The 23,561-nt window shown below is 39.3% G+C and overlaps 1 protein-coding gene across 1 annotated transcript in view; it reads right to left on the minus strand.

Annotated features, from left to right (window-relative positions):
* Positions 1 to 19,697, minus strand: part of LOC148186363 (uncharacterized) — a 77,832-nt gene extending 58,135 nt beyond the window's left edge. Inside the window, exons 1-2 of the mRNA XM_088070085.1 lie at positions 19,562 to 19,697; positions 17,297 to 17,484 (exon numbers count right to left, since the gene is read on the minus strand). Coding sequence (XP_087926211.1) covers positions 17,297 to 17,484; positions 19,562 to 19,570 — 197 coding nt within the window. The 5' untranslated portion in view covers positions 19,571 to 19,697. The remainder of the gene's footprint in view (positions 1 to 17,296; positions 17,485 to 19,561) is intronic.
* Between the last annotated feature and the right edge of the window lie 3,864 nt (positions 19,698 to 23,561).

Genomic DNA, 23,561 nt, shown 5'->3' on the forward strand with positions numbered 1-23,561 from the left:
TTTTTACACATTATATTTTCGGGAATATGTCTATACTTTTATTATACTGTTTTTAGATAAGCCATATTGCGTATTACATACCAAGTTTTTTTGTTTTATTTTTATAAGGCATTATGTATTGTTTTTATTGCTTCATGAATATGATTTGGGTTCCTTTAGCAATTTATATTCGCTTTTGTCCTTAGTTTTTAAGATGTGTGTGTTCTATGTCTAGATGTCTTCTGTCGTGTCTGATTGCGAATGTTGCTGCCTTATAAAGTGGTTTCCTGTTAGGATCAATAAAGTATCCCGCATGTTTCTTTTCAGCATAACAAATACAATCAAAGTTCACATTCAACAGCTTAAACGTGTGAAATATGATCCAGATTGATTTCCACATTCCCAGGTCAGTCTGATTCTCACTGCAGCCTGACTGAGTCTGCCTCCAGGTGTTTCACTGTGACCCAGTCCATCCAGCTGCAGCAGCTGGGCCACTGCAGGAACCAGCTGTGTGTGTGTGTGTGTGTGTGTGTGTGTGTGTGTGTGTGTGTGTGTGTGTGTGTGTGTGTGTGTGTGTGTGTGTGTGTGTGTGTGTGTGTGTGTGTGTGTCCAGCCAGCTGTAAGTAGAGTGAGAGGTCTTTTCCACCACAGTCAGCAGCACCTGGGCCAGCTCAGGGCAACAGCAGCAGCCAGGCCGGGCCACCCAGCCTATCCTGCGGCCTGTTGGTCTCAGACTGTCTATTATTGTTTTAAGGAAAACTGCCCCTCAGATCCTCTTACACTGCTCATCAGTCTGCAATTCTCCCTGCATACCAGCCATTAATTTGACATGAAGTGTGCCCACCTTCCCCAAACCTGCATCTCTGATATCCAGCATTTCCCAGAATGCTGTTCAGCACATGAAAAGTTGTTGTGAGGTGCAGAGAATGATAGCATTTTTTAATTTATTTTTTTTAGGATCAATATTTCCTATTTCTGCTTGCCGGTGCTGAGCTGCAGGACAGGGCTTCACTGGGGGTAAGCTATGAGGGGGGCTCACTTGTAAATGTTCCAGTGCTGCTCGCACCAGCACCGAGATGGCTTCATTCAGTCAATAAACCCCCTAGTATCATGATAAACAGAGAGAGAAAGAAAAGGTCTGAGCAGACCAAAATACTGTACAATGAAATGAGTCAAAGTTGTGGTAAAGTTGTGTTAATTTAACCAAAAATTACAAAGCCGTGCAGAATTCACAGAGAGACTGCCTGATTTCACATTATTCAAACTGTTACAAAGGCAACATTGTAAAATCCTGGGGGGACTGATTTAAGTTATTCAAAACACCCAAGGTGTTGAGTTCAATGACCTTCCCTTGCACTTTTTGTAACATTATACAACTTGTGACAATTTTATTTATCATGGACAAATTATTATAGATCTGCAAACTACTCAGAAAAACTTGACAAAACTCTTTGAAACAGAAGCAGAGCATAGCAACTCCAACAAACCAAAGATTTAAGATGGATTTCATTTGAAGTTTTTCCCCTAAACAATGAACTGACATTCGTCCTCTGCAAAAAAAAAAGAATATCTGAATCCCTAAATTAAAAACTGAATCATTTGGGTCAAGCAATAAAAATAATCACAATAGGTCCACTTTGAATTCATAAAAATCTGGACTTTTACTAAGTCACCACGCCTGGCCCATGATCACCATTGAAAATGGGAATAAGCTGTTTAAACATTGTTTACCCCCTAAATTGATGACTTGTTGGTCTGGTATCTCTGCTGTTTAAAATACACCTCTATCCTCGAGACAAACCAAAAATCTGAACTTGAATCACACTTTGGTTCAGGGGAAGAACATGACTGCTGCTGCAGTTTAATCTTATTTCTCGCTCCTGGTGGGGAATTGTAGCTTAAAGTGGGCAGACATCACTCCTGCAGAGGTTCAGGCAGCTTTTAGCGAGATCAACAACCTGTGAAAAGCCTTGCTGAGGGAAAGAGCAGCCTCAGGATTTGAGTCTCCCTCTTTTTCCCTCTCTCTCTCTCCTCTTTTACCTTGGATAAACAGAACATAGCCTGCTATTCACGTCACATCTTGCCAGTAGCCATCACCTCGATGGGAGCCAGTGCTCCGCGAACGCTCTGGTGTTGAGTTCCACCAATAGGGACAGGTTACTGGCTCCCACTGCCAACAATGTCCGTGGAGTGCAAATGTTTATTTAAAAAGTTATGTTCGAGTATTGATTTTATTTCATTTTCCCTCCTCCCGGCCCGCCCGCTCTTGGCTCAGGTAAAGTGCCTGTCCATCATGAGGTTTTCCCGCTGGAGCCAGGCGTGTTGTCTGTCTCATAAAAGCCGCTACTATAGTATAATGTAGCCCCCGCACCCCGAAAACGTCCACCTTTCCTCTCCGAGCATGCTGAGCTTCCACCGAGGATGTGTGTGCATGTGGTGTGTGTGCAGTGTGTGGGCCCTGTCCAAGAAAAATATGTTAGGGGCCTCACTTCTTATAATAGTCTGGACACAGAATATCTCACCTACTAGGAGGAAAAATATAACAGTTAACATTAATACCTGATATGTCCCTGTGCCCACTTTTCTTATTTTATACCCTGACCCTGTATTTGTATTCAATTAGCTTGAAATGGGTTTATGTTTAATATATGGAGTCACACTAACATTCTCTCCTCCCAAAACACATAAAATCAAATATATTATCTTTCGCTCTTCCTGCTCATTTTGTGCAGAGCTAGCGCTGGCTGCAGCAGGTTGGTGGGTTTTGCTCTGAAATAGCTCCGTCGCCACACACGTGACGAGAGCCAGACATCCTGTCACGCTTTGAAGCATTCTGGAAGACTGGCTCAGACAGAAAAACTTTTTAATATCTTGATGGATGAGCTTTGGTTGATTTGGATATTGAAATGATATTGGAGGCTAGCAGGTATCGTGTTCACTCTATACAGGTCAATGCAGTATCGAAAGTCCTCTCACAGTTCTGTAGTAGGTTAAAACGGCACCTTCTGATTTTGTGTCAGTGGTTCCAAATGGCATCAAGAATCAATTAATAAAGAATTTAAAAAATTAGACATATTGTGCTGTATCCAAAGGAAAGCCAAAGACAGATGGAAGATGCCAAAGCTCAAAGAGTCCTGCAGATTGTCAGGGGTGATATTTTAGTATAGCTGCTCACACTTTTTGATCTTAGACTCCAATTACAATTCAAATGTTTGAGTCAAACTTTTCTTGAGAAAATGAATAATTTGAACATTTTCCGGTTTGAAAGACCAGTTTATCTGCACACTTAAAAAAGTATTTCACCCTTAGAGTCATCATGAAAAATTAGTCAATTTCCGCAGTAGAAAGATGCAAATACTTTTGAAATTATTGCTACATGACCACAGAAAACAGAAAAAAAGGACACTTTTGCTCAAGAGGTAGAAAACCTACAACTACCAGAATGCACTGTGCTGCATCAGACAAGTAAGCACTTCCTCTGATAGGCTTGGCCGTTTGACATAATGGTGCCGACTGATAACAAACAATCTTATAATACAGTAAACCGTAAGCTAACGCACGTTTCTTAAAACATCGAAGCAGAGATAAGCATCTTGGTTTATATTCGATCAGCACTGCCTAGTTTTACAGTATGATTGGAGTTTGGTTTGAGTCTGAGAGAGACAGAGGGGGATGATCCCCTTCTTTGCTCTTTGTGTCAGTGGTGGTGGCATGGCTAGTAGGCGATACAAAAGAGAGCCAATGAAACTCTGCCATATGATGTGAGAAAAAAATTGGGAAGTATCCCTTTATAGGCCAGTATGAACTACAAGAATGACTAAAGCAAGCAACACGTTTTCAATGTCCATTTGGGGACCAGTTTTAAGGTATACAGTGATATGAAAGTTGACAGTTATCATACTGTGTACATTTGCTTCTTTACAATATTAAAAAAAAAAAAAAAAAAAAAGCAACTGGATTGAAAATCTCACCTTATTTTAGTTATTTTCAAAAGGGAGACTTTTTACGCCTACATCTATCCAAAGACTTAATTATATTATTCATTCATATATTCCACACTATGGCTATTGACCTATAAGTGAATGTTTGCCTTACAATGACAATGAATGAATCAATCAATATTCAACCAACACTAACCCTTCTGACTGTGATGAGCCACAATATATTCTAAGACGGCTATCGTACCAAGAAAATCTCAAACTGTTGCAACCCTAACGAGGACATTATTATTGTTGAACACAGACTTTAAAAATTTGAATATATCTCACTTATTACCAAACTAACATGGGAAACACAGAGTTCAGTGTTTTTTCTGAGGCCTTCTTTAGGAATTATCCAGCCCTGCATCCACATGTGATTTAGGGCAACTGTTGGATTGTATCATTTTTGGTTTATAGACTTCTAATATTAAAATAAAAATGACTGGAATTGATAGAAGGAAAAAACTGACGACTGAAGTCAAACTGCTACAGTGTTGCTGGCCTTCAAATGTCTGTGGGCAAATAAATGTTGATGTCACACAATTAACACACAATACAGAATATTCGAGTTTGGCTTCTTTGCTGCAGACTACATTTGACAAGCCATTTATGTAATATTTAAATATACTCTTCTTATTAACTTTCTATATCATGACCTCACTAAAACATCCCTTGACTGGCTGCTTTCATACACATGTAAAAATCCAAGCTGAATCCCATCACACACACTTTCTCTGTATGGTTGTGAGAGCATTACTCATTTGCGTGACCTCTGTGCATCTCATCCTCATTATACATCCTCCCTGTTTGCCCACAACAGCAGAAAACAGCCAAGATCAACTCAATGCTCGACGGTTGGAGACAGTCTGTTAAAGCAGCAGTTTTATTGTGCCAGGGACTTAAATAGGTTTGGAGAACTCTAGCAAAAGTAATCGGAGAGGTCCTGAACCTCATGCCTCTTCCATGATAGTCTTGTCTCATGGACTCATTGCAGCACAAGGGGAGGCACTGTTACCGTGGCACTAAAGTTCAGATCAAGCTGTGCATTCACTAATGCTTAATATACAGTATGCAGAAGTGCAAGCGTGCATTCAGGTGTAGCTATGGTACATGCAAACATTATCCACTGCACATAGAGGTGTACAAATACTGAACACATCCACAAGAAAAATAAAGACATACGAGTCAGTAAACTGCAGGCTTTTCTTTGGACAGGGATTTCAGTATTCGCGAGAGCCTCGACAGATCTTTTCAACCATCACAAAATATCACCCGATCTCTTTAAAAATAAATCCTTCAGAATGAAAAGTATTGCATTTATAATTGTCCTGGCCCCCAAATCTGATAAGTCTACTTGTTTTGGCATAAATACGAGCACAATACTTCTCATATCTAAGCATTGGTTCATAAATTGAGCAATTACGGCAGCAAAAATTGCTGTTTGGTCTGCCGCTGAAACTTATGAACCTATCAGACTGGGTATTAAACAATATGTGCGTGGCTGCATTATTTTTATTTTCCCCAACATTTACAGCAAAAACTGTATGAGAATCTGTCTGAAACAGCTGAGATAAAATTGATGTAAAAGTCACATTTCTGTATGATTTCTGAAGTTATGCTTCTGCAAAAAATTTCATTTCTCTAAAATTGTTAAGAGTGGCCAGGGAGACATTACCTAAATGTTGTCTCCTTAAAGCACTGTGCCTGACCTATTTTCCCCGTTTACCATGGTAGGCTGTACAGTTTCCACACAAGCAGCAGTGAGCTAGATTAGAGCTCCAACAGACACAAATGAAGTGCTCCTACAACCAGGTGAAAAATGAGGTGTAATACACAATTCAATTAGCATTCATGCTCAGTCCTGCTCTGTGTTGCATGATGTGGAGAGAAACTCCTCCATTTAGGGGAGAGTCAGTCATGAAGATTGTTCAGCTGGCTGCGGTGCCACGTGCAATTACATCTAAGACGTCATAAAAAATTGTCGTCAAAAGTACACATTCAGTGGTATGTTACTGCAGTACCTAAGAAAAACAAAAAAACAATTCCTCCTCAGGTGAGTGCAAATAGTGGACAACTGCCCCAGACCCCTGAGTGCACAGCTGATAACCAATGTGGTTTGTTAACATGACGTAACAGAAGTGCATATTTAACGGATTCAGCGTGGACAGAGAAGCACTTGCTTGCTGTTAGGACACGGTGTCAGGCCTACATTTTCTCATAGGGAATAATCTTTATCTAACATTATGCCCGCAAAATTTAAATATGTCCAACTTCAACAGACAGATAGCGGAAAGCCTGAGTGCAGTAGCACTGATGATAAAGCTGCTTGCTGTGAGAGAGACAGAGAGAGGGAAAGAGAAGGTAGAAGGTGAGCGATTGCACATTGTTTCTGTAGAATTAATAACTGACTCAGAACGCTGCTTTGTCACTCAATGACCTTCCTGCCCAAAACCCGCAATATTTTCATTCAAGATTACCCAAAACGCCTGACCCGTGGGTCAACCCATGGGACCCACCTGTGGGTTGACCCCCGCAACACCGCAACGCACCGAGGCACCCTTAATCACCAGTATGAGACCGTATAACCCAAATCTAATTTATACAGTCATCTCAGTGCTTTCCAAACACATGCATTTTTGCTGAAATATCACTATTTAAAACACATTGGTACAAACAGGCCCGGTAGCATGTGTTTGTTTGCGCACAGTTTTGAACTCTGCTAAAACAAGGCTCATATGCATGCGTGTCCTCAGACATGCTTTGGGGCGCACCTCTCGTAGTGGCAAGTGTCTTAAATTGTAATGTTAAGTTAAGCATGCATGTGTTTTGGAAGTACTGAGCATTCAACTGGATAAATGGCACTTGGATTATACTGCACGAGTTGTCGAAGAATTTGTAAACTGATTTTTTTATATAGTTTTGCTGTTGTGTAATAAATGTGGACCTTTATTACTTCAATTCATTAAGAATGTTCCCCTTTGTTGAATTCTCCATAGACTGTGGAGGCATGCAAAATAAAGGTTCCTTCAGGAATTCAAAGCAACCCATGGTGAGTGATTGATTAAAGAAATGGTAATTCTGCAGGTGACATATTCTTCTAATTGAACACTTTATAGTGTATTGTTCTTAACTCATTGAGTGCCACTGATGTATATATACGTCATTCAAAAGCCCCCCCCCCCCCATCTTTTGGTGGGTCTTGAAAGATGACTCAAAATGCCCAGAAAAGCTGGCACAAGCCACTTTCCATTATATAATATGGCTGGCACTCAATGAGTTAAATGTGCGACCTTACATTTGCGTTCTTTAAAATAATGATTAATTAACGCTTTTTACCCTTAGTAGACTCTTTTTTTTCATATAATTAATATTTTGTACCATAGTTGAAAATGTGGAGCAACATTTTTTAGAGACTCTCTCTGTGGACAGAAACAGAGACAGGTTGATTAAGTTTCAAACAAAAAAGAATGAAAATAAAGAAAGGTTAGGGAACAATGCAGTGAGACAGAGTTATAGAGTAGGCAGGACTTTGGTGAATGGGATGTGGCTCATTAGCTGTAAATCAGATATTATGCAGCCACTGACGGGAGAATTAGGGAGCAATTATGTGTGTTAACCATCTGACAGGCCTCGCTGGCACAAAGAAACATTGGCTGCTCAGAGCTGGCACACTGCAGCGCTTTATAAACACATTATATCTGATCACAGTACACACACACGGACACACACACACACACACACACACACACACACACACACACACACACACACACACACACACACACACACACACACACACACACGGACACACACTAACAGCCAAAGCGTACAGACAGAGGAGAAGCCACTTGACCGTGTCTTTTCTCCATGATGATGATGAGCTGTGAACACACTGTCTCAGCTGAGGATGGATGGAGGTGGCTGACGAGTCTGGACGGTGAGAGGGAAGAGAAGAAGGTGGAGCTGTCAGCCCGTCCTGCTGAATTATGGGATTCGGAGTTTGACGAGGAAACGTTTCACAGCCTGTTAGGTTTCAGGGGTTTGCAGTCAGCCTTATGCAGCAGAGGGTAATCTGTGGCACATGTGCCTCCAGGTTCCCACTGACTGGCACTGGAACGCTTGTTTTCATTCTTTTTTTTCTATTATTATTACAGGTAAAGGTTCTGAGTTGTTAATATTTTTTACACTAAAAATTATGCTTGAGGAGGCACTATGCACTTTTTAAATAAATTGAGGATTTCCCTTAAGGTCTGCTTGAGATATTGTCTTTATGACAATGAGAAAGATGCAAGGTTACAATGACTTTGACCACCAAAATCTAAAAAGTTAATCTTTGAATCTTAGTGGATGTTTGTGCCAAATTTGCAAAAAACCCCTCTTGAGATATCATGTTCACAAGAATTAGACAGATGTGGTCACAGGGATCTTGACATTTGCCCTATGACCACCATCATTTAATCACTCAATTGTTAAGCCCAAGTTGATGTTTGTGCCAAAGATATTCCCTTGATACATTGTCTCTTTCACAAGAATGAGACAGATGCAAGGTAACAAAGACCTTGACCTTTGATATTTAACCACCAAAATCTAATCATTTCATTATTGAGTCCAATAATTTGTTTGTGCCAGATTTAAAAAAATTCCATCAAGGTGTTCCGGAGACAAAGAGTACACAAGAATGAGACAGTTGCAAGGCCTAACTAACCTTGACCTTTGACCAACAAAATCTTTCAGCTCATCCTTGAATCCAAGTGGACGTTTGCACCAAATTAGAGGAAATTCTCTCTTCTATTCTTGAGATATCAAGTTCATGAGAATGGGATGGACAGACAAACATATGGACAGGCGGACAACCCAAAAACATAATGTCTCTGGCCACCTATTGCCAGTACAGAGGCATGACAAAATCTGGAAGTGTGGAATAGAAAGAAAATAAAATGTATAATTCTAATAAATAAATAAAACAATTTGATTATTTAGGTGAATTTAGTTCTAATGACTACAGTAAAAAAATAAGGGTTGCTCCTTTAATGAAGCGGCAACAAGCTGAGCTAGTATTGTATTTATTTGAAAAAGTGTTTAATCTAGAGTAAGATCTAATGGGTCCAAAATGGGAAAAAATGATAAATGTCACCTGTAGTCAGGTTACCAAAAAATGACAAGTGTTGACAGGTGACTGCTCTCCTGCTGCAATGCCTGGAAAAAACAGAACCCTGGAGCTGACACTGAGGACATAAATGTGTCTGTTTATGTGCTTCTATCTCTGTCTATCTATAAATAACACATATTTATTCCAGGAATAAGTTGCAGTAGTCGTCTTGAAAACCGGCACTTCCTTTAAATAAACTCAAAGCAAGCTGAGAAAACTTCAGTCATGTCCACAGCTGGGCAGCTCCAAGTATTAGAGTTGACAAACGTCATTAAAATTCACTGCTACAAATAACAAATCTTTCAGCAGTCACACACACACACACACACACACACACACACATATGCACACACTCACACAGACCATATAACCCCGAACACACATACAACTTTCAGCAGCCGAAACAGGGATATGCAAACCTCGGCAGAGGATGTCCGTGGGGACGCCGAGGCCAGACTTGGGTTTCCCCCCTGGGACCGACTCTGGCTAGCACACATGCTAATGCTGGGATGCCTCTCCTGCCTCTCTTCATAAAATAATCTGCTTCATCTGGGCCTCCAACCAGGCTTTTCACCACCTATTAGCTCTTAAACTTGTGGTGGCGACAAAAGAAGGGATTTGACAAAGCGCCAAAACAGATTGTCACAATGTGCTGGTTTTCAAAAACTTCTTGTGCTACTCGATTACTTCCTGCAACTGCTGATTAGTCGCCGCTTGAGAAAACTAAACGTCAGGAATAGTTTGCGAATGATTTACTCATTCAAATGAGTAGACAGAGAATGGAGACAGCTTCAGTTAGGTGGGCTTGAGCCTCTTGTGGCCGTCCTTGCAGCTGAGTAAAGCTCAACCACAATCTTTCTGAGGCCAACAACAGGAGTGCCAGCCTGCTCCGACCAGGGCGGAAATTTGGCACTTTGGGAAGGTGCAAGATTTTGAGTTAGAAAAGCTCCTTGCAGCCGCTTACCTCTGCTTTCCCTGCAGGAACTTTGTCATCACTGCACACTCAGCAAAATGATTTTGGATTATTTGGTCTAAAACTAACACATTATGTCAATTTTATTCAAATATAACAAACCTGTCTGGTACCTATAACCATCACACTCGGGTGTTATATGGGCCAACATTTTAAATGGGTCACACTTCAGTTACAGAGAACATTTGATTTCCACTTATGCCTAGCAACATTTTGCATGAATGGCAATTATTGTGTGAATAAATATTTATGTTGCTGTAGCTGCTTAAAATCTAAAAAGGACAACTAACAGAAGAGTCATTTACTTTTTACAAGTCTTGTGTGGGCAGCAGCTCTCATTAAATAACAGAATGTCAAATGACAAATAAAGATATTTTGAGTTTTTATGCTGCAGCCAAAATTAAAAAACGAAGGAAGCTATCATAAATTAGCAGTTTTGAATCATCCACTTCTATTGGCTCCCAACATGTTCTCATCCCAACTCATCAAAATATGAAGCACTAGGTGCCCCGCTGGGTCAGATTTGGACGTTCAGGAATGGTGTGTCAATGTAGGCTCATTGTATCGGGGTGGCCATGCCCCCTCGTGCCACCCCTTGGCAGCGCCACTGGCTTCGAGACATTTTTGCCCTTCTTCAACACATATATTGAAAAAAATGATATACAATCTTGAGAACAAAATGCCAGTGGGGAGTAAGTGCTGCAGTAGGAGGCAATTACAATTGACAAGCACCAGCATGTTGCCAGCTGGTTATCATGTTAGCTGTTAGTTTGCCAACTACAGTGAAGCCACTAAGTTATGACACCGAGCTTTTAGAGCTAAATGTTACACATGGATGAATTTCACTGTTCAACTTTCTGCTGTGACTAGGCCTTAAAAATTGTGGCAGAATCAGTATAACAGTTTAGGAAGCATGTAGATGCAGTCAAAAGTGACTCTTCTACTTGTTATTATGGCTTACATCAGCCCATGAAAACCAATAATCATGGTAAATACAATAATCCAAAGACATACAAATGACAGTAATTTAACAAATGTTAAATGCCGTTAAAAAAACCCACCAGGCTCCTTCCAGGGAAACCACAAGAGCAGACAGGCCACACTTCTCCAGCACACAGCCCTGCAGAAGACTGCTCAACCTATGCAACAGACAGCATGGAGACTGACTGACTGCTGACATACATGGCACAGGGAACATGCCGGCTTTTGTCAGACTTCCACATGTGTTTCCAATGGGGGGGATATTAGATTCCGGGCTGGTGTTGGCTGCAGCTGAGGCACATGTGTGCACACAGACACACACTATGGTACAGGATGTACACAGGCTGTGATAGGAGTGTGGTGGCAGCGGGTCACCCTGAGTGAATACGAGTGTGTGTGTGCGGGTGTGTGCCTGTGTATGCCCGGGGTTCAGGTTACTGCGTGGCTGCTGAATGTCTAACGAGGGAGGATGTCAGTCTTGTTTGAGAAGCGGGTGTGACAGCAATGAGATTCAGAGGAAAATGAAACCTCAGCAGAAAAGATTATGTACACAGTAGTGACCAGTTTAGAAGTAGTGAGTGTGTCCTGCTGTTAGTCCGCAGAAGCACTGCTGCAAGGCATATTTGTAATGTTACAGGCTAAATTAGGTAATCAGTGTATCAAAAGTATCCCTGTTGTTCCTTTAAATGTGGGAAGAGAGGAAAACTTGTTCCATAAAACATCTTGTAGATTGGAAATGATTGAAAAATAACTGCATCATTGGCTCAGTAACCAGGCAGAATTCGAAGTCTGATTTCTATAAAAGTGAAGTAAAATTAAGAGAAGAAGCATAATTGCTGACAGGCTAATGGGGTCTTTGAATAGTGAGTGAAAATTTGAGATTTGTGATATTGTGATAAATATTAAACTGATCACATCATTGCTAATGCTGTGCATTATGACGAAATACGTCAAAAAAAAAAAGTCAAGTGTTTCATATCGTGCTTAACTGTTTATTTTGTGTACATCATGTGATAATGCTTTGCCTCTGTCCGTGTGGCCAAGGGGGGAGTCTCCACAATGTTCAGCACCAAAACAAACAAATGAACATAGAGGAGCTGAAAAGTGATACTGAACATGGGAATTTAGCACAAGACACTGACACTGATCATCCTACTCAATATGTTCTTGAACCCATAACCAAAAGAGGGTCAATTTCTGTCATTTGGAGGCGGTTTGGGTATGAAAAGTCAGACACAGAACTAAGGTGTGGATGAATATATGAATATACTTGATGTATCACATGCAATGTATAAAATGACTTCAACACACACATCGGGTATAAAATGAGACTCGCATCGGCATGTTGTTTTTCCCTCTCTCTCCTACAGCTCTCTGTTTCTCACAGATACAAAAAGCAACAGCAAAAACATCAACACTTCTAGACACCAAAATGCAATTTACCATTACATTATCCTTTATTAAATAAAAATTAAAACTAAAATAAATTTAAAGTCCAGAAAAGTGCACATTTTTGCCTGAGCCGAACTTAACAAAAGTAAAAAACATTTATGCAGTATTTTCAACCTGCATTTGTGTGTGATCCACAGCTTTAGCGTCAGCAGCAGATTGCAAAACATCTGTGTGGTGTCGTCTCAAATGGTTACATAGGTTCATCGTATTGTTGCAGTGTTTTAACACTGACTCACGAGGCTCACACATGACGTAACTACTATCGCTATATCGCACCACTGTTGCCATTTAATGAATATATAACAGACGTTGTTTGGGGGTATAGCGGGGTCTTTGAACAACGTCAATCACACTCCGGCGACACTCACACTGCCCCCACAAGAGCGGGGCGTCATTACAATGGAAATAATGAATTTCAGGATTTTATGAATCGATATTGAATTGGCAGAAAACATATTGCAATGCACTGATGAATATTTTTTTTTACCCAGCCCTAATATCACACAGCCCTACTCCTGTGATACCATAGTTAATTCTTGTAAACAAATGTAGCATCTTTTACAAAGGAATAACATAAAATCTTATGTAAATCCTCTTATTTCCACCTACATGCCTCTATTTATCTATTCACTGTCATGTTTGCTTTGAAAGCAACAGTGGAAATATAGGTTTCAGTGATGTAAGCTAGCATTGGCATAACATACTCAGGACCACCTTCTGACTGCATGTGGAAATGAAACATTGATTTGAAGTTGCCAAACTTCTCAGCAACATTTTTGTTTAATGGTGTCATGATACATCATGTATCCGCATTAACATGCTAGTGATTTATTGATGTTTGAATGCTTTATGTAATGCCTTTTGAAACAAGGGTCGGGATAGTGTGGTTAATCATTGACAGAGCGGAGAAGGAAAAGTTAGGTCAAGAAATACACGCACGCACGCGTGCACACATGCGCGCGCGCGCGCACACACACACACACACACACACACACACACACACACACACACACACACACACACACACACACACACACACACACACACACACAGACTCCCAAGCCTCGTCTATGGAAAAAAGCTTACATTCTAATAACACACAGCTAAGTAAAAGTTTATGTTTTCAGCGGCCAACAAAATAAATGAAACAGAGCAAATGTGAACATGGGACGCTGGCGTTTAGAGTTGTTTTTATGAAGCAGTGTGGACCTGAGGAAGTGGAGAGAGCCGAGGGGTGGTGGAGCACCTGTATATTTGTACAGACCTTAAGTCTTGTGATGTCATCCCTCCACAGTAAACATTTATCTGTGTTTTATAATGGCGATCCAGATCCAGGGTCATTAGCGAACACGAAGTCAATGAGGGGGACCACCATCTGAGGCCTGAAGCTGGCCCAGGGTTACAGTGTCTGGAGGTTCTCTTACTGTGTTAAAAATTTATTGAAACGAGGACGGTTTACTCGAGGAGCTTGTAATGAGTTGTTCTTGGTATCCTGAACATGTTCTGTGTCAGACGGTCAGAGTGAGGACTCATCTTTGAACAGGGTGTTAAAATAAACTGTGTGGAGCACGCTAATCATTACAGTTGTGAAATTAGGAAATTAGTGTTGAGATAGAGTGTAAATGCAATTCAAATTCAATTTGAAAGTGTATTAGTTTGGGTATTTTTATATAAATTAAAATTGTGCAGAAACATGATATCAGGGCTGCATCACATGATAAGCTGGTAACAATGCTGATGTCAGCTACAAAAATTCATATTCACAATGGCCCATCATTAACAGGGTTCCCGAAGATCCTTAAAAAGTCTTAAAAGGCATTAAATAAATTCATAACACTAAGGCCTCAGCATTTGAAGCAGAATGTCTTACTTTTTTTAACTTGACCAAATCGTCCCTAATCTTGAGTAATTTATGTCAGTTCATGTTTTTTTTCTTTCTTTTCAACTTTGGTTATCGGAACAATTGGTCTTAAATTTAATTCCAAGTGGCATTCAAAATGTCTTAAAAACACTTAAATCTAACCGGCCTTAAGCTGTAGGAATCCTGATTAAGGCTCTGTTCATATTACGGGGCTTTATGCTCAAATCCTTTTTTTTCTTAAGATCTGATTAACATCATTGTCAGTACCTGACATCATTGTGAACGCATTTCTGCCCTAAAACGTCACACATGCAACAAATAACGTCACACACAAGCGCATTGAAACAACAATAAAAAATGTCACAATTGCGAGACAGGTAGGAAGACCCCTGCTTTAAACCTTACAACTCTGATACAGAGATATCCACTCCATGACAACTTCTGGCTTCATCTTTACTTCAACCTCAGTGTGATGGTGCAGACAAAAGACCGTACAGTGTTTCCTTAATTAAACAAATGCATTAGAAGGCTACTGTCAGACATCACTGCAAGAGATCCTAATATTCCACATATCATGTTGTGTAGTGAAGAGGATGTAACAAACACAAACTCTTTGATTTTTTTAACCAACTCTTTCCAACTCGCTCTTTTCACACTGTCAACAAGATCTGACAAAGCCAAAGCCTGCTCAGTATAGCCGGTCAGTGTTTGTGTTCATTGTGAGCGATCAGAGTAGTTGCTTAGTCTGGAAAACCTCCTGACTCTTGTAAATGAACAGATGTTAACTTCACTTCAGCTGAGACGATAAACAATCAGTGGATTAAAAATGGTTTGCAACAAGAGAGCAACAAAAGCTGTGAGATACAAAGCAAACATGGAGAAGGAATCCCACAAGAGATGTACACGAGGTGTGTGACAACTGCCTCAGTTACATCTGTACACACTAACGATGCTGAGGATAAAAGTATCTACAAAATGGCAAGCATCACAGGCTTTTTTTACGGCTCATGCACGACAAATTCTGGTGAGCAAGTCACCCAGATAATGGTGCGGAACCTGTCCATACAGCGGGAGGTGATATTGGTGTTGTTCACACCGCTGACAGTAGTTCCACGGTCGGTCTCCGCGGGGGTCTGGCCCACACACAGCTTTAGTGTAGTCCAAGCATGGAGAAGGTAAACAGTGATGAAGCTCTCGCCTCCCCCACGCAGTGTGTCGTCTCACCACAGACAGAAAGAAAAACAATGAAAGCAAAGTGATGATCCGTGTGAAGGTTTGAACCAGACAACTGGTGCTGTAGGTCATGACAGGTAGCCAGTAACCATTTATTCAGCATCTGGTCTCCTCTAGAAAACATGCAATTTCTTTCACAACCAGTTAGGTGCTTTTTGATGGAATATATATATATATATATATATATGTATATATAAACAGTCTGGTTCATAAACGCAGATTTTGTGCAGGTGCTTGTGCTCAGCCAACATTGAACTTTTGAGGAGTTTGGCTCCTTTTGTCAAATTACAGTTTTTTGCGGTATTTTATTCCTTTTCACTGACAATCCGCAATAGAGCAATGACAAGAAATGAGGGGACGGACAGATCGGAAAAAACAAATAACAAAAGCTCCCTGCTGACTTAAACCTGGGATTTTGTGGTTCATGGCAGATGCTGTATATACAGTAGGCTACGAGATAACCTATGGGCCCCATAATTGTGTTTTTTTTAGCCAAAATGTTCCTATTCTTCAAAGAAAGGCAATGAAAAGTATATTTTTGGTAACAGATGCTTGCATCTAGTGTAAAACATTTTCAAAAATACCCATTGCTAATTTTCCAAAACTTAAGAATGCCACTATTTCGTTTGGAGCTCAGGTGTGTGTCCTCTGAAGTGTTTCCAGAGGACACTTAATAGTGATGCACACATCCAGACATGCTTGTTTTGGCTGCGGTTTGTGACCTACGTTACTGGAGCAGGCTATCTGTCAGTTGTGTTGAAAAATGGGCTACAATCTAAGTGTTTTTTTACTACAATTAAGACAACCTCCACTCCGAAAAAGACAGTGGAAGTAGCCGCCACACGTGAATCAGCTCATTTCAAATCAAAGCACCGGTTCGGTGAATCACATTTACTCAACAAGAGAGTAAGTATATAAGTCAGTCAGTCATGTATAAATGATTGAATAAATGCATAAACAAATAAATATATGGATGAATCAATGAATAAATAAATAAATGCACAAGCACAAATTAATACATAAATAAATAAAAAAGATAAATGAATAAATATAACAAAATGGGTAATAATAGATAATTCATTAAAATAATGAAACTATATAATAACTACTGCCTGAAAACTACATTTCAGATAAACAAAATGTGTTAATCACTGTTTTAACCAATAATAAAGACCACACCGATCTGACCTTATAACGGCACCACGAACTCACAATAAAGACAGGACATTTCTGTCTGAGGTAGAAACACATCAGAAACAAAGATCTATGGCTCACACACACGTACATATGGATCACGTAGCAGTTCTAAGGTAATATTGTTTGTTGGAACTGGGACTTTTTGTGCACTAGGATATGCCTTTGCTAAAAACTTAACACGTCTTGTGGACTTTTAAGACCTTGGAGAGTTTTCTACTCCTTATGATAGACTTTTTTGCAAGATGGCAAGCTCTATTCACGGACAAACTGATTCCACAGACCTTAGCATTCAGCACATCTTTCTCGTTCTTGCACTATCATCCTGTAAATGAGTTGTTCAATTGCCCTGCCTTGATTCTCGAGCAGAGAAACTCCAACCGACTTGCCACTAGCTGATGACATTGTAAAAGGCCACAATAAATACTTAAGACAGTGAAGGTACTAAACAGCAGCAGAATGATACCTCACATTTGTTTCTGTTATTGACCAACCTGACTGATCCACCGCTGTCTGATGTTCCTCTCCGGTGCCATCCTTCTGCATGACCTGGTGTGTAATTGGTTATATCAGTGGCCAGTCGTCCAGCAAAGACTTCCAGTCTGTGATCCTGATCTCCATGACAACAGCGACCCCGGGAGGATTTTGCGCCCTGGGTCAGTGGGCTGCGTGCGCTAAGGGACTGAGAGAGCAAGTTCAAGAGAGAGAACAAGAGAGAGAAAAGGGTTTAGGAGTCAGGTTTACATTGTTACCATCAATTTTCAACATCAGATTCACATCAATTTTATTATCCTGTACAGTAATATTAACCCTCAGGGCCCGCTTTAGGATTACACTCACTCAGGTATCACTCACAAAATTCGTTTTCAAAATCAAGCTTTAAAAAATATCATATATTACTATTATTTTCTACTTTCATTAAGTTATTTTTTTAACCAACGTCAGTCCTAATCATAAAAATCAAATATTTTCAAAATTTTAATGTTAAATGCCAGGTTTTTGTCATGATGCCACTTTGTTTTGTAGATGAAATAATAACAAAAAGTAATTATTTCCAATATACAACATGCAAAGTAATTTTTTTTGATGAGCACAGCCTCAGCCTGATATGTCAGTGATTTACAGGACCATTGATTGTGACAGTGTACCTTGTGGAAATAGCATTTTTATTATTATTTTATATATGAAGTATTTTCTTCATATGCTAAATATGGTAAAAAATTTACATTATCAAGTGTAAAATAGTAAAAAAAAAAAAAAAACTAATTCCAAGGCAAAGGCCCAGAATGACACCCAGAAATAACACAATGCATGTTTTTATGCTTTGATGGCTGTGGGATCAAAAATTGCAGTTTGAATCTGTCCATATGCATGAACATTGCCAAAATTACCAAAAAATAAAGAATGAAAAACATGCCAAACAGTCTCTGAGGGTTAAAAATTGAGATTGTTATTAACTAAAGACAAAACTTTATTTAGGATAATAATCCCATGAATATAAAAATGATTCAATGCAATCGGTTGAGAAATATAAATGTGCTTTTTAAATTTTTAGGCACTTAATCAATACTTTCTTTGGAATAGAAAGTACAAACAGTCACTCATACTATCTCAAAAATGTAAAATACAAAGGTGGCATGAGGCAATGGCATAAAGTAAATTAAAGAAGAAAAAAAAGTAAAAAGAAATGGATGACAGACTTTTTGAATAGCGATGACAGATGACACTTCTCAAATTAATAATTCTGAGTAAATATTAAAATATTATATTACAAATGATTTTTTTATTCATTACAAATTTTAGAGACTTAAATGAATAATTTATTCCAATAAAAACATTGTAAATAAAGGGCCTGGGTTAAGAGCATTTGGCTTTATAAATATGAAGTCGCCCCAATAAAATAAAGAGGTTAACAATAGTACATAATTTCTTATATTTGCATTAAAAGTAATGACATTTTCCATTTGATAGTGATTGTATGTGTTGTTTTACATAAAGATATAGATAGACGTTTGTTGGATATATTTTATAAGTGTAGCTCTCTGACCTTGTATTTATTTATTTAATTTTACCTTTTTGTTGTTATAAAATATCTAAAAGGGGCAAGCCACGCCTTTCACTTCTGTCCCTTTCTGCCAAAACTCCGCTCACAAAACACGTCATCGCTGTTTGCAAACACAAAAATGGTCGACATACACAACAATAAGGAGCGGAACAAATATGACTACATGTCTCTTAAGCTCCAATATGTGTAAACAGGGGAAATAATCAAATGGCAACAACACTACTTTCACTATAACACTATACCAGCATCCTGGTACTGCAACACTCTTTATGTTAACTTCTGGGACATTTAACGCTGTGTTAAGATACTGCGCCTGTTAGCATTAGCCTTCCTATTAAAGCCCGCTGATGAACCGACAGTCGACGCCTATAGTGAAAACCGGCAGGCAGGCTAAACCGTGTTGCCAAGTTAGCAAAGCTGCAGTTGCAAAACGGATAACTTTTTCAACTCAACCATAAAACCACTTAAAAGTACTAACAACTGGTTGTAAATGTTTGAACCCGTTTTTAACTAAACATGACTTATTTAAGTCCGACATGCTGAGTCACATAAACCGAGAGCCGTTAATTAGCATGCATAAACAGGATATAATTAGCATGGTAAACATGAGCACGAAGCTCCGTGGCTAACAGAGCATTTAGACGCATGACACAAAGAAATACACTGCAAGAGATATTACAGCAGATATACTCACTCTTTTCATTCGTCCAGCGTTTACTTAAAATGAAAGTAATGGCATTTTTTGCACTCCATCCCTCGACCTAGCTACTCATGAAGCGACATGTTTTATCTGCATAAAATATGCCACCGGAAGTGGGTTGCAGGTAAACCGGATTAACGAATGAGAAGCGCCTGGCTGCAGACAAGAGCAGAGGTCCGCAGGCGCATGCGCCATCGTCGCGGTTTACACGATTTTTTTTTTTTTTTTTTTTAATAAAATTAACTTTATTGAAATGTATTAAACATTGACATCAAACAGTTAAAATCATAGTTATGTTCCTATAATTCACATAAACAGAACTGAGCCAGTGCAGCAATCAAACAAATTAAAATATGTAGCACTTCAAATAATTAGATAAGGAGTGAATCATAAGTAAGACAGCTAAAAAAAAAAAAAAACACCTACAGCAAAACATCAATGTTTTGAATTAGGGCTCATACATAATTCTTTTATTTTTTCTTTTACTTTGTATTAATATTAGTAAATCATAAATAGGTGGTAATGGAAGTAGAAGGAGGTGGAACACATTGAGGTTTTTCACATTTTATTTTACAATCGCTCTGTAAAAGGATTAGTGTACTGTTCATGTGGGAAAACACCAACTTTCGGCTCAACACCAGAAGTCAAGGCCATCATGCACGGCTAGGTGAATAGGGTAGTTGTAGCATAAGTTTTAGGGCTTTTTCTATTTTGCAGTATTTCATTGATCTTTTAAATGGTTGTATTGCATTTAGAAAAATAATTAATATGGGAGAGGTCTTGATAAAATTACATTTATGAATTAAAAACTTCACCAAGCTAATTTTAATGAAGGTTCTTAGTCATCCAAGTCATGGTATCCATAAGTGCTATTTTGTTGGCAATTGGACTTGGTTTAGTTCCTTGAAGATGTTTTGCTCTTATCCAAGAAGCTTCTTCAGTTCTTCACCAAGCTAATCATATTATAATTCACAAATTCTTTTTGTTTTGCTCTCAATTTGAAAACCAAACATGACTTCCTGTTAAGTGCTGAGATCTCTTTTGCACATGTGTCTGCAGCTAGGCGGTCTTGGAAATAATTACCAGTACTAGATGAACAAATACCTAACAGTACACCAAACATCGAACTACCACAGTTGCAACAATAATCAATAACACAAACCTGTAACTTTGTGACCTCTTCTTGTGCCGAATCGGAACACACTCCCTAAAGAAGATCTTGAGATTTTATCTTCACCAAAATGGAACACAGACGTAGAGACGTCCAAATCTGTAAAATAAAATTGGAATTTAACAGAAAAACTAACATCGTATTTGTTATGGGATGATATTTTTAAACAAAATTCCTCTCAATACCACAAGAGTGCTTTTTTGGCATTTATGGTCCCAGTGGAAATTAGCAGCTCAAAATCTAAGACACAACTCTAGATACAAAATGAAAATAACTTCATCAGTTATAGTTTTATTCTGTCAACCAAGGATGTCTCACAAACTTTCAAAATAAAGCACATTATTTTCAGTTTTACTGTCTGTGTTATTAAGGTCGTTGGAACTGATGTTTGCTAGTCCACTGTCACATTGTACCCTTTAATTAAGAAAAATCGGTCAACCAACAAGGTCAAGGGGGCAAAAAACAGGAAGTCACCCGACGGAGCACGTCACTCACTCATGCTGCAGGACTGTTTCTGTTTCTTTGACACCTCCATAATTGCAGCTCATAAATTACACTGCTGGGCCTGGAAGGCCAGAGTTAACCTGCAGAGAAAGTATAGAGCAGGAATACTCAACTTGCTTTGCTTGGGGGCCTCTCTTGCAAAATGACAGAAGGCCAGGAGCCAGTCGCAACAGCCCTATACATGTTCAAAGGATTTCAGAACCTTTTTTTTTTTTTTTTTTAGGATTTTAGGTCATTTCTATGATTTTAAGACTTTTCTAAGATTTTGGGACTTTCTCAGATTTTAGGTCATTTCTAGGATTTTAGGTTGTTTCTGGGATTTTTGGACATTTCTTTTTCAGGTTGTTTCTAGGATTTTAGGTTATGTCTTGGATTTTAGGACTTTTCTCAGATTTAAAGATAATTATAGATTTGTTGACATTTCTGGGATTTTTGGACATTTCTAGGACATTTCTAGGATTTAAGGACATTCCTCAGATTGCAGGATTTTTACAGCAAGCACCTCTGTCTGGGGTTGTGGTGAATCCTCCAATGGCACAAAAAAAAAAAAAAAAGTTCTAGTTTGATGCTGTTTTACACACTTTGGCACCTTATGTATAAGGAAAGTGCAAACACAATTCTCGGTGTGACCCATTCTGAATGAAGAAATGGTTCATAACTTCAACACAGAAATGAAATAATGGAGAGGTAAAATGAAAACCAGAGAAATAGAGACAGAAAAAACAGACATCAAAAAAGAGATTATGTAGATAAGGAAAGATGCAGCAGAGGGGGAGTTGGCGTCAGATGGCAGGATGATTAAATGTAGGGCTTTGCAAACATGTCTGAGTAATTCTTGTCCTTTAAAAGTAAACACTGATAGAGAGGGAGCTCCGGGCTTTGTTTTATATGTGTGTGTGTGCATGTCAGCCTTGTCTTAATGCAAAAGATTTGACTCTGTGGGAGCTTTTGGGTGTCTGTTAAGCGAACTCATATGTATCTCTGCATGTCTGTTTGCGCATGTGTGTGTCGGAGGTTCTGGTTCAAATGAGAGGCAATCAAGCAAAGTTTGTGTACCTAGGCAAGGCATGAAAACTCAACACTGCTTCCCACAATGCTTCAGCATGTGGTGTGTCTCCGTGACTTTCTGTCAAGCACACAAAAACAAAGAGACAACCCCCCCCCCCCGGCCTAAAGTCATTCTATGATCTACATTCAAGGGTAAGGACCTACGTTTTAGCCTTGACCTCCAGATTCCACACTTGTCCGTTTAATCCCATCTCATCCCACCGACAACTCTGTTTCCTCCCTCCTCCCTGTCCCAGCATTTATCCGTGGATCAGACAGAAAAACATACAACTCTTTTGCAAGCTGAAAACACATCCCACCTCAACCCCTTTTTTTACCCCATCTTTCACACGTGACCTTTACAACCTTTTGTCCGTTATTTTTCCTTGTGTGAACCAACAACTTCTCACTCCTCCCTGCTATCAATCACAAAATATCAAGAATGACTACAGAAATTTACATTTGCAGTAATTTCTTCTATCAAACTTGCATGAAAACATGGCTTAAAAGCTAGCAGGCATGCTGACCACCTTACTTAAAGTACTATAGCCTAAATGGCAAGTGGAGGGTCAGCTGGCCACTGCCGCTTATCTGTTTTAGATGGTTTTGTTTGAGAAAGACCAGCTGACCCTCTTTGAAAAATGGAGTGGTCTGTAAACACTTAGGACAGATGAGGTCAGAGAATGCAGGAGGTGAAGGTGGGAGAGGGAGGGGAGGAAGAGGAGAAGGAGATGTTGGTGATACCGAGGGTCAGAGAGCTTAGGGAAGATGATAGTTGAGACAGGAAGTTGAAGGTGTTAGACTAGGACTGTTGTTACAGATTGACTTTGACAAAGGGAGGACCTGACCTTGACCTATCCAGGACCTTTTTCATATAAGAAGAATCAGTCGCTAAATAACAGAATATAGGCAATACAAGTGGTAATAAGCAGGTTTTTCGGCTTCACAAAGCTGAGTAAAGTCACTCCAGCGTGTTTAATTCTGTCTGAGAAGAAGTGAGACAATCACACACGTCCAACCATTACTATGGATATGGCATTTCAATAACAGACCACTCAAAAACCCACCACTTGCCCCCCCCCCCTTTAATCAGAGTTGGACTAAACTTGATCTGATGGTACTACCAGATATATCCACTGAGTTTTATCAGGAATGTCAAAACAAAACTTGAGTTATGGCATATTTCTCGCTAAGCCTTGGCAAGGTCTTTATAATTTACGGCAGCTATCTTTTTTGACTGATCTTGCTCATTTATAATAGAAATGTGTACTT

Source organism: Plectropomus leopardus, chromosome 19, assembly GCF_026936395.1.
Source record: "Plectropomus leopardus strain MGB_pleo_1.0 chromosome 19, ASM2693639v1, whole genome shotgun sequence".
NCBI lineage: Eukaryota > Metazoa > Chordata > Actinopteri > Perciformes > Serranidae > Plectropomus > Plectropomus leopardus.